The sequence below is a fragment of the Phyllopteryx taeniolatus genome, chromosome 3 (genome assembly GCF_024500385.1).
Source record: "Phyllopteryx taeniolatus isolate TA_2022b chromosome 3, UOR_Ptae_1.2, whole genome shotgun sequence".
NCBI lineage: Eukaryota > Metazoa > Chordata > Actinopteri > Syngnathiformes > Syngnathidae > Phyllopteryx > Phyllopteryx taeniolatus.
The window spans coordinates 33113076-33125509 of record NC_084504.1 but is presented as its reverse complement, the minus strand read 5'-3'; the positions used below and the strand labels follow the sequence as shown (position 1 = coordinate 33125509).

Here is a 12434-nt window from a genome sequence, read left to right as displayed (position 1 = left end):
CTTCATAAAAACATTCAGTAATTACATAATTAAAGAGAATGTCAAGAAATTCAACAGTTTTTTGCTTCAATTCAAAGGACATTGTGCCGCTCCTGTTGTGTCCCGTTGCCACCTGGGGGCAGTATAATACAGGAATACGGACATACAGCAGTCCCGCGGTCATTCGTTAGGTTCTGGACCACTCCCCGCAAAAGATGAAATGATTTATACATATTTCAAAGCTGTATGAAATTCCCCAGACTCTTATTAATGTGCCCCGCACTCCAATTAACATCTGCCATATTCTAATAAACACTTTCTATACTCGAACACCTTTTAAACTCTTCAACATACACTAATGGACGGTAGTACTGTCCACTATGTACTTTTTATTCTTTGTAATATGTGTTTTCTCTCTTTTTTTCTTAACCGTTTTTATGTTTTAGGACAGGAAGTGTATATTTTTCCACATAAAGAAATATACCCATGCACTCAAAATCCTGCGATATGAAAAAGAAAAAACCAAATCTGCAATGCACTGAATCCAGGATAGGTGAACAGCGGTATCGCGAGGCAACGCTGGACTGGTGTCAGCTCCTCGGGAAGCGGCAGTAATGTTAAGTCATTCTTCACAGAGGATAAAGAATAAATGCAGTCGCTGCCTTCGGAATCAATCACTCGTTTGCTACTCTCAAATCACTAGCATGGGATTTTGAGTGAACTATATTGCATATCATATTGATGAGGGAGTACTGGCGCAAGTCATTTTCAAGCGAGCTGTGGCATGCGCACACGCACCTCTGTGAACTCCACGTTGGCGGCGTCTCCCAGGAGGCTCCCGTCGGGCTGCTTGTATCCGGCGTAGCGTATGAGCTGAGTGTTCCACACGCGGTAGTCGCCGTTGCCGTCCGTCCTTTGAGGGAAGATGGTAATGGCCGACCTGCGACAGCACAACGTTGGGAAATTGACGGGTTTCTAACAGGCAAGTTGTTCCCCCCAAATGATGTTAACGACAGTCTCCCATTTCTTGAGACTGTGAGAGCCGGCGCAAAGGAATACTTGAAGAAGTGCATTTGTTTCAATGTGTTTAAAGCATATGAGAGGAGTCAAACTTATACGCTCTACATTGCAAATTTGCACCTACCGCACGGGGAGTGGCTTTGCAACGTATCCGCCACGATAAACGAGGTGAGAATTGTGGCCGTTAGCGAGCGTTCAGTCATTTGGCTCGAGCCAAGCTCGCCCGGCTGTCATTTAACTGACCGATAGGGTTCATTGACCAGCAACCAATAGGCTCCCTGCACAAACCTGAGCGACGTGGCGCTTGCCGACTGAGACTGATGAAAAAGAAACATTCGTCCGGCACCAAGTAGAAACGGAATCCCTCAAAAGTTAAGCTCTTTGTCTGTTTGTTGCCGGGCGAAATAGCGATGCGCCGCCGCCGCCGCCGCCTATCAAAGCGAGTCGTCCCTTCCCGAAGGTCAGGCCCCGTCGGCTAATGAGCCTGACGCCGTGGAGTGGAGATGAAGTGTCAAATGTGATTAGGAGGCACTGGATAGTGAGCCACCGACGGACAGACAGACGGCGGGTGGGTCGAGATGGGCTAACACGTGAATGATTTGGTTTTTCTTACCTCAGGTTGCCCTTGTTGGTGGCGTACTTGATGTGGTTGCAGATGTAGTTGTACATTCCATGAGCTGTTGTGCAGTCCCTCGCGTCAAAAACCTGCAACAAAAGACTGGGTTTTTTTAGGTATCTGTATTTACCTTGTGTTTTTCCTCGTGCCAAGTTATCAAAACTGGATCTTAATTGACAGCAAAAAACAACATAACCTTATACAGTACATTTTTTTTAACACAAATTTCTGCATGACTTCTTATGTACAGAGTGTGAGTACTTTTGCCACCTGTGCTTTTCAATAATAGGATACTTTGCTCCCAATTAATTTTTTGATGGCAATCTCCGACAGGTTTGAATCTAATTAAAGGAAAACTCCTGCTCTCCTCGGGCCTTTTTGTACATTTCCCTCTTTTGTTCTCATTTTGGCTGTGTTACAGCTTGCGGCATCACAATTTGCAAGAAAATGACAATAATTTGGAACGCAGTGCAAAGGGAGAAAAAAACTCATGGTGACACCATCATCATCCCCTGACCTCAACCTGATTGAGAACCTGACGAGCATCCTCAAATGGGAAGTGAACCCAGGATGTCAAAACTTGGTTATGTTGTAAATGTGAATATCTTCTTTCTCAGCTGCTTACTCTTCTTTACCGGTATACTTGATTATGCAAGCTTGTCATGTAAACGACATTGCCTGTTTCGGAAACGGAATCCAAAACGACACGCCTAATAATTTGAAACTCGTTTGCCATTGAAATAAAGGCCAATTAATTGCTCGCGACCTGCAGTTTAGACCACTGGATCCTCCCGACGCAGCGGGCGGCGTTCCTCCAGGCGGTCTTGGCTCCGTAGATGAGCTCGGTGTCTTTGAGCTGGTACGTTCCCGACGCCTCGATCTCCTTGGTCACCTCCTCCAGCCGGTCCATATGAGCCTTTGAGCTGTACCTGCGCGCAAAGGCCAAGCGGGCACCGTCAGAACGTGTGCCCGTGTTTCCACCAAATAATCACCTCCCACAATCGCCGGTAAACAAATCATAACAATCAAGAAAAAGTCCTCCGTGGCCGGATGATTTCAATTCAAAGATGTCAAGGCAACAGGTGGCGCTATGATCCCGCAAACCGAACACCGATTTGGTCCAATTACAAGTCGGAAGAAAAACATTTCCAGAAAAAGTACCAACAGTGGCGAATTGAGAAAAAAGGGCCAGAATACATGTGGACGGATAGTGGAGGGGACTTACTCGTTTTTACCCTTCACGGACCTAAAAAGTGAACAAGACAATCAACAAACGGGCAAAATAGAAAACAACATTTACACTGCTGACAAATGTGGAAAAATTCATAGATGTCACCAAGACTAGCTGCAAAACGTGTTCAGATTGATTTCTTGAAATAGCCATGAATTCGATCAATCAATAATGAATTGCTGCGACTGGATCATTGAAATCTCTTTGTAGTGATCGGAAAGGTGGGCGTGCGCATCTTACCTTTTAATGGAGGTGTAGTACTGGTCGATGAACTCCGTGGCCAGGCTGAGGAGCTCCCCTTTGGGCCGCGCCTCCTCGGGCTTGCGGGCGCTGGGCGTCAAAATGGAACCCTGGCACACGTTCTCGCCACATGTGGGCAACTGGAACCGAAATAAAAGAGAAGCAGCGTGCATCACCGGCGTGGCATCTGTACAGCTGAAGTTGACACTGGCAGTTTGGAAAGTGATGATTTGTTTTTTGTTCGTACAAACTGTACAGTAGAAGCTTTTGCTTGCTAGGTCATCCTGGTAAAAAGCTATTTAAGCACGGCAGCCACATAAGGCAGATAATAACTGCCTGTTCATGCGTGTATATGTGGGACCTTACCTAAGGAGAAATAGACACTTGATAGCTTGTGTTGGAACTTAATTGCATATTTCCTATTTCTCAAAGTGCCTATCTCGTCTCTTGTCTTTGTAAAGGCTTAAAAATTCCCCCTTGACAACATCTAATGAAGGTAGAGCATGGCGCCAAAGTTTGATGGTCATTTCGAGGCGTCACCATGAAAAACGCAATCAATCTAGAAAATGAAAATCAGCCCCCGCCAACAGTTTCCTGCCTCAAGATCAAATTTCTCCGAGTGAGCTTTATAATCTTTGTAAAGAAAACAGGCCTCTACGGTTCTATTTTTTTTTCTCAATTCCAATCTTTAAAAAAGAACAATAATGAAGCCAAAGGCCCAGAGAGGATCATGACTATTTTCCACGAGATGGCTGACAAACGAACGAGGTGGTGAGTCACGTATGCGCTCTGACAGGATGAATGAAGCGTGGAAAAGCCAGAAGAGGAAGAGAAGCAAGGACAAAAGTTCTCGCAGAGCCGACTTGGATGATTTTAACGTCAGCTGTCGTTCAGCCTCGTTGCGCGACACCGACTCGGGTGTCAGTCCAAACTTGGCTCGTCTCGGGGAGAAACGCGGTCAGAAGGCGGCCAAAATAAACCATCCGGAAACACGCACGAAGGGACGCGGCGGCGGCGGCGGCGGCCAGTCCAAACATTACGAGGAGATTGAGCGCATGGGTAAAGCTCAGCGGATGTGTGAACTCAACGACCGCCAGCCCTTTTCAAAGCCGTCCCCCATGCCAGCCTTGTTAGAGCCTTTTGACTGATCTTTCAAGACCCACAGAACATTGTTTTCTGTGACAAAATAGACGCTGAGTCTACCAAAACACAGAGCACGCTCTTCTTTCACCGGGACAACAACAACAAAAAAACTTCCTTCTAAAACGCCACTTTCGGACCACATGCTTCTTGTGAAAAGAAACATTTCGAGAACAGTTTGGTGCCACCTATAAAACAACAAAAACAATACTGAGAAGGGGCTTTTGATGGAAAAATAATCACATTCATTTTATACTGATTGGTATCGGCCGATTTTTAACATTTTATGCCGATCGGCTTGAATGTCATAATTCGCCGATCCGATCAATGCTCAGCAAAAGAAATCAACTCCGCGTCGCCGCGTGCACAGGATATTTGAATTCAAAAGCTATTTGATTTTTAGCCTCGTGTCTTTTGACGTAGTACTGTAAATATCTGACGGCCAACGAAGTTATTTAAAAAACGTCGACGGTGTGGAACAGACAAGACAAAATTGCTCTTTCACGACTGCATTATGCCAGACTACTGCAAAAAAAAATATTGTATTCCGACACCACCGCATCCCGTTTTTTACGATCATTGGGCTTTATCTTGTCAACTCAAATGCGACCGGATACACTCGTTACCGTGGCGATGACAACAAGAGTGGATCGCGCCGACTGTTATAAGGATAAAATGGGGAAAAAACGTGTGTCGGTGGTCACCGGCGCTCAGGACAGGAGAGGACGTTTGTTTAAGACTCGCTTGAGGTACGTTCACGTACTTTGAATACGATACGCCTCGCAGGCAGGACACAAAACGTTATGTTGCCAAGCAAGCTAGTGGTACCACGAACGGTTGGACGTAAACATGCCGCCGTTCTGTCGAACAGGAAGTTTCTCTAAAGTTTCGGCGTGGGTGAAGTCATTTAATTCAAAATAAAGTCATTTAATGACAGTAAGTTAGCAGCCATTATTTCTGTCACGTTGTAATGCTGCTTTGACCTGACCGATTAGAATAGACCATCTGACTAGAGCAGAGATTTCCAACCTTTACGGAGCCAAGGAACATATTTTACAAAATTTGAAAAATCTCACACAACACCAACAAACAAACATGTCACAAAAAGTGGAGACATTAATGACTGCATTGACTTCCTGCCATCTAATAGAAGAGCAGTTATCATTTGTTCTGTCTGTCACTATGCCTCACTGGCATAAATAGGCAAACAAAGATACATTATTGATTGTAAATATATTTTTTGGAGCAATTGAGTACACAAGTATATACAGTATATGAACAGGTCATTTAAATAGAGATTCCTCCATCTTGTGATCGGATCGGTTATTTAAACTCACTGATTGGTGATCGGCCCCAAAAAGCCGAATAAATCTCAAACCAAGAAACGCACTGTGAGCAATGCTGACTCACCGCATGTCTCCAGGTGAGCGTCGAGTGGCTTTTTGACATGACCTTCGTCACTGACTGCATGAACTGTCATCCAAAAGCAGTACCACAACCATCTAGTAGAACCCCTTGTGTGCCGATTAACCTTTTAATACAATCAAAACCATTTCTACAAATCTGGAAGCTCACAGTAGTCACACAAATGCACAAATCTGGCAACTACAGTCCCATTGCTGTCCTTCTGTTTGTCTCCAAAGTACTTGAAAAGATTGCTGCTGGGCAGCTAATTGACCAATCAGTTGCTGCATCCTCAGCAGTTTGGGTTTGGACAAAACTATTCAACGGAGATGGTTAACTGCTATCTTCTAGAACAAGAATTAAAGAAGTACCACTCGACTAAGGCCATGTAGTTGGCGCCGTTTTGCTAACTAGTGCCACAGGGATCCGTTTTAGGACCACTACCTTTCTGAATGTACATAAATGAACTCCCAAATTGTTATCAGGGTGTTAACTTGCCAACTTTATCCAGCTGATACTATCATCCATGTCTCTGTTAATCCTTACAGTGGTTTACAAACTTGAAATTCACACACAAGCCAGGCGAGACCCTTTTCCACGCCTGCCCGTTAAAAACGTGCTTTACCAATATAGACGTCGATGGCAGTAAATGCTTGGACTCCAGTTGACAAAATGGAAATGTCCACAGCAGGGAATGAGTTAAAAGCAGCACAAAGAGGAAGTAGCGGGAAGACCGAGACAGTGGGGGAAAAAAACTAAACAAGGAATGCCTGCAGAGTAGCAGGGGCATCTGTAAAGCCGAAGATGAAAAAAAGTGACGCGCAGAGCACAAGAAAACATGGCTAAAAATAAGAGGATAAAGAGTATTAAAAGAGAAAGATTAGAGTGAGGCCACCGAGGCGAGTATAAGAGGCGAAAAAAAAAGATAAGAAAGGGGAAGAGTGCATGTAAAAAAAAAAAAAGCAAATTGGGGGCATTGATGGAGGCGGAAGATGGTGCGTGCGTATCAAATACTGGATGAAAACGGCCTGCTCAGTCCTCGGATGAGGCTTGTTGAGAGCGAGAGAGGCGGCGTTAACCAATCGCACGGAGGCTGAATGCGGCAAACTGGTTGCCTGGTAACTGCCGGCAAGTGTCGGACACGTCGCCCCCTCCTGCCCCCCCCCCGCCCCCCCCGCCCTTTTTGCAGGGCACTGCTGAAATGCAGCTTGTCTGTTCAATACTTAAAAAAAAAAAAAATTTTTTTTTAATTAAGTTTGCTTTAAAAGAGTCTCAACAGGACTCAAAGCAGATTTTCCTTCCGCCGAGTGGATGTTTTGATCCGCCCGTCACTTTCCGTCATCGCTGGCTTGCTGGCCCTCGCCGAGCGCGTTCCGAAGCGGCGAAATCCTCAAATCCCCCCCGCCTGGAGAGGAGTCGCAAAAGAGCGCTTGCCTCAGCGACAAATCCCCCCCTCGCGTGCCGCATTCTCGCAAGGCCTCGCTCGCCTTTTCCAATTTGGGATTTGAAAATAAACTGTGATAAATGCAATTCACGCTTGAAATATCAATTGAAAAATTGTGGAAAAATTACTTACAAAAAATGTATCATCAAATCATTTATTAGATCAATAAGAATTATGAATGTAAAAAAATCTAATAATTTTTAATGATACTTTTATTAAAACATTAAATAGATACTGTATGTGTATTATATACAACAAACAAGAAATGGGAATGAAAGTTTTATATATGTATTCGCAAAATGTTAGTTATGAAGTTATTGTCAATATTAAAAAAATACTCCATTTGGTTACATTTCATAACTATATAAAACAACAAAAACGTTTTATCAAACATTTCTATTTTTTGACAAAATATTGTTTGAGTCATTTCATATAAATAATTGAAAATAAAACCTTCGGATTGTATGCTGATGTCAAATCAGTCAAACGCAAGCCGTATTTGGAGGACGGTTGAGAGCGACTTGGCCGAGCGCGCCTCACCTTTGCCGCGCTGTGGTGGAGCGTGTCGTTGAGGACGCTCCTCGTCTCCCAGTTCTTGATCTTCAGGAAGCGGGGGCACTTGGAGGGGCTTCCGTTCTGCACCGTCTTGGTGGGCGACGTCTTGCCCGTGCCCTGGCCCTGAGAGCAGACACGGCCCATCACGTTACGATTACGGAAAAAAAAAAGGCTCAAATTTTTCTCCACAACAATCCCGTTTCCCTTTGTACAACGTTCCCCCGTTAATCGCCGATTTTTAAACGATCATTTTTTGACTGTATACTGTGGGTCAGAGTAGCGCGCTGTCAGTGTAATACCACATTTCGCCACAAAACAACCCAGGCAGCACTGAGCTATGCTAGAAGAGATGTCACGTAATTGACGGCAGGCAGCTCTGTTTGTCTGTGTCGCCGCTCCGTGTGTGCGAAGTCGTTTTAAGCCTCACAATGACAACAACCGTCGTTTGGCCGGACTCAACCTCGTTGATTGTAGACGGCGCATCGGCGGTGTGTACCCTGATTTTTCGTGCAAGCGCCAAGCTCGCTGCGTGTGTTTGCCAATTTGGCAGACCGGTCTGGCGGAGCGTCCTTGGACATGCGCCTGGCGGAGTCCCGATTTATTTGCAGGAACTCAATCGAAGTTTACACCGAACAACTGGCACAAGGCAGACCGCTGGTCTAACGTGTTTTTGGTGGATTTGATCGGGGCGCAGGCAGACAGTGGTCATTATGTGAAGTAGATGTTATGCTGTCAGAGGTGCATACTCATCAAGCTCCTACCTTTTTACCCAAAAATAAATTCATTCATTCACTGGCAGGCCAAGTTCCCCATATCGCCTGCCGTTTTACAGCATCTTACTTAATTATGTTCATAATTGTAACAACACATCCATCCATTTTCTACCGCTCATCCGAGGTCGGGTCGCGGGGGCAGTAGCTTTTGCAGGGACGCCCAGACTTCCCTCTCCCCAGCCTCTTCATCCAGCTCTTCCGTGGGGATCCCGAGGGGTTCCCGGGCCAGTCGGGTCATCCCCGGGGTCTCCGCCCGGCGGGACATGCCCGCAACACCTCACCGGGGAGGCGTCCGGGAGGCGTCCGAATCGGATGCCCCGGCCACCTCATCTGGCTCCTCTCGATGCGGAGGAGCAGCGGCTCTACTCCGAGATCCTCCCGGACGACCGAGCTTCTCGCCCGTTCTCTAAGGGAGAGCCCGGACACCCTGCGGAGGAAACTCCTTTCGGCCGCTTGTAACCCGGGATCTTGTTCTTTCGGTCACGACCCGCAGGTCGTGACCGTAGGTGAGGGTAGGAACGTAGATCGATCGGTACATCGAGAGCTTCGCCTTTCACTCCAGACGCTGCACCGATCCGCCTGTCGATCTCCCGTTTCATTCTTCCTTCACTCGTGAACAAGACCCCAAAATACTTGAACTCCTCCACTTGGGGAAGGATCTCACCCCCGACCCAGAGAGGGCAGGCCACCCTTTTCCGACCGAGGACCACGGTCTCAGATACGGAGGTGCCGATTCTCATCCCGGCCGCTTCGCGCTCGGCTGCGAACCGCTCCGATGAGAGTCGGAGATCACGGCTCGATGAAGCCAACAGAACCGCATCATCTGCAAAAAGCAGAGATGCAATACTGAGGCCACCAAACCGGACCCCCTGTACGCCTCGGCTGCGCCTTGAAATTCTGGCCATAAAAGTTAGAAACAGAATCGGGAAGCCTCACCGGAAACGAGGCCGACTTACTGCCGGCAATGCGGACCAAACTTTGACACCGGTCGTACAGGGACCGAACAGCCCGTATCAGGGGGTTCGGTACCCCATACTCCCGAAGGGCTCCTCGAGGGACACGGTCGAACGTCTCCTCCAAGTCCGCAAAACAAAACTGGTCCACTGTTCCACGGTCAGGACGAGAACCACACTGCTCCTACTGGATCTGAGATTGGGGTGCCTCCTCTCCAGCACCCCTGAATAGACCTTACCAGGGAGGCTGAGGAGTGGGATCCCCCTGTCGTTGGAACACACCACCCCAGTTGCCAATCCAGAGGCCCTCTCCTCGATGTCCACGCGATGTTGCAACATGTAACAACTCATTAACAAGGTACAATCCAAAACCAGTTTTCTTGCAGCCATGTTGTTAGTGCAAAAAAAAAAATTTTTGCTGACAATTCAACTTGAATGAATCGATGAAATGGGCGAGCGCCACTCCAGGTGACGAAGTGCATGACCATCCACTTCCTGTCCGAATTTGGAAAGAATCGGCCGCTGACGGCGGCGAACCTTTCAGCGGGATATTGATCCACGACCGACGTAATCGATGGCGCACCTTCAACGCTTTGTTAGTCGCGCCGCGGCTCCGAACGAACGCAGTCGTTAACACTCGTTGCGATATTTGACTTCATTTGTATTCTGTAAAAAGAACTACAAACATAGAACAGAATGAAAGTATTTTCACATTCATCTACATTTGATGTGATTTTGATCATCCATAAGAAAATTCCATTTTGGGGTGTGACACATTTGTCTCCAAATGTTTAGTTGGCCTTTTCCATGAAAACCTACACAAATGCATCTCGGTTTCTTCAGCTCCTTTTGTTTCCGTCTTTCCAAGAAAACGTCACTCGCGGCGTCGTTCGCGTTGACGCCACAGGGGGGAGCCTCGTGATGTTGTCGCAATACACCAGAGGGATCTGTGACGAGGCCGTCGTTTTGCATTCACGCGATAGCAGACAGCAAAGTAAATGCTGTTATTTCTCAGATAATTCATATTTGTGAAAGTAATAACGTTTGCATGTTATTAAAAATAAGGAAGTTACGGCAACATTTTGCATTTCGGCCCTTTTTTTTTTTTTTTTTTTTAATTTATTAAATTTGGAAAACAGGAGTCATTTACAGCTTAGTTTAAAAGACCTCAACACGCAGAAGTAGCAACAGTTATCTGTTGAAAAATAAGGAAGTTACAACATTTTACATTTTGGCCTTTTATTTTGAAATGTAATCAAATTTGGGGAACAGGAGTCATTTACAGCTTGGTTTAAACGACCTCAACACGCAGAAGTAGCAACAGTTAGAATCCCTTGAAAAGGAAGTTACAGCAACATTACCATTTTTACACTTATATCAAGACAAAAGAGCGCAATGGCTAGTTCGGACTCGGATTTATGCACAGCGTTTGAAGGGCAAGGCGCGTAAATTGCGCAACTCACAGCACTTTGATGAAGATGTTTATAGCGTTGGCGTTGTGCAAGAAGGATTCTAGCATCAAAATTGGCAGAACTGAAGTCAGGAGGAGACTGATGCGGAACACTATCAAATCTGAAGGGAGGGTGTTCTTTTTCGATATATTTCGAGTTATAAGTTATAAAATTACTTTGTCCATTGTTAAAAGTATAAGGCAATAAAGTTTGAACACCAATTGGTAAGGTTCAGCCTTTAAATTCACTGTTGATTGTTTTATTGAATATAGTTGCTCATAAATTCAAGTTTCTCATTATTTATGGTTTTTCCCATACAACTAAGAACCAATCTTGTTCCGCTGACATTTGCACGTGACTGCCGTAAAATGAATCAATTATCTTTCGATTGTCTGTACTATTCAAATTTGAAATCATCTCCAACTTAAGCACGGGAGACATTTGCGCACGGAAAACCAAGGCGGAATTCCAAAATAGCGCCATTGGAATTTAGCTATCATTTACAATTGTCTGTCCTGTTATTAAAAGAACTATATGAAAATGATCCACATACAATAATACAATTTGAGAGACAAAAGTAGTATTTTCATATTAATTTCCGATTATTTAAACATTTCTTTATTTTATGAAATAAAATATATACAGAATAAAACCAAAAGTCAACATACACCCAAATACTAATGTATTTTATAAATACAGAAACAAGTTGTGGAGTTAAAAAAAAAAGTGTACAGTACATATTTTCAAATGTTATAGAAGAGAATGAAATAAAATGAATTTTTAGATTTTTTCAAAATACTCAATATTTAAAACAATTCCAATTAATCAATGTTAATTACATTAAAATAGATTTTCAAACATTTTTATTTGAAAATACAACAAAATGTGATTTTTTTTAAAATTTGAAATAAAATTGGAATTTAATTTTGTAATATTTGAAATATTCACTTGTCATTCATACATGGTGCATTTGATTTGATTTGACGCGTTTCAAATGCGTGATTTTACCACAAATTAAAATGTTTCATTTTGATGTGACGCGTTAGAATTTTGTTAAACAGTCAAAATAAATTCAACATATTTCTCATGTCGACTATCCATCCATCTATCTATCTTCTGTGGCGCTTCTCCTCACGCGGGTCGCGGGCGTGCTGGAGCCTATGCCAGTTATCTTCGGGCGAGAGGCGGGGTACACGCCGAACTGGTCGCCAGCCAATCGCAGGGCACATAGAAACAAACCCGCATTCGCACCTACGGGCGATTGAGAGCCTTCAATTAACCTAGCACGCGTGTTTCGCGAATGTGGGAGGAAAAGCGGAGTACCCGCAGAAAATCCGCACAGGCACGGAGAGAACACGCGAACTCCACGCAGGCGGGGCCGGGATTTGAACCCCGGTCCTCAGAACTGTGAGGACCGGGGATGAGTGCGCATGGCAGCCCGGGAAAGCAAAGCGTGAAAAATTCAAACGGACGACGTGCACGACGAGTGCGACGGGAACTCGGATGACGCGAGGAATATTTGCCGCTTTTAATGGAGATCGGCCAGCCAATCCCGCGCAACATAGCGGGCCTTATTAAAGCATAACATTATGCAGGAGGGTGGGCGAAGGCGGGCGAAGGCGGGCAGG

At 45.2% G+C, this 12434-nt stretch overlaps 1 protein-coding gene across 9 annotated transcripts in view; it reads right to left on the bottom strand.

Annotated features, from left to right (window-relative positions):
- The window catches only part of nos1 (nitric oxide synthase 1 (neuronal)), a 79557-nt gene that overhangs the window by 31559 nt on the left and 35564 nt on the right, over positions 1–12434 (bottom strand). For 6 of the 9 annotated variants that reach the window (XM_061768817.1, XM_061768816.1, XM_061768823.1 and 3 more), the window contains 6 exons: positions 7615–7752; positions 3087–3226; positions 2841–2861; positions 2382–2544; positions 1613–1704; positions 778–919 (listed from right to left, as the gene is read on the bottom strand). In XM_061768817.1, coding sequence (XP_061624801.1) covers positions 778–919; positions 1613–1704; positions 2382–2544; positions 2841–2861; positions 3087–3226; positions 7615–7752 — 696 coding nt within the window. The remainder of the gene's footprint in view (positions 1–777; positions 920–1612; positions 1705–2381; positions 2545–2840; positions 2862–3086; positions 3227–7614; positions 7753–12434) is intronic. The other 3 variants (XM_061768821.1, XM_061768820.1, XM_061768824.1) reach the window with 1 other exon arrangement.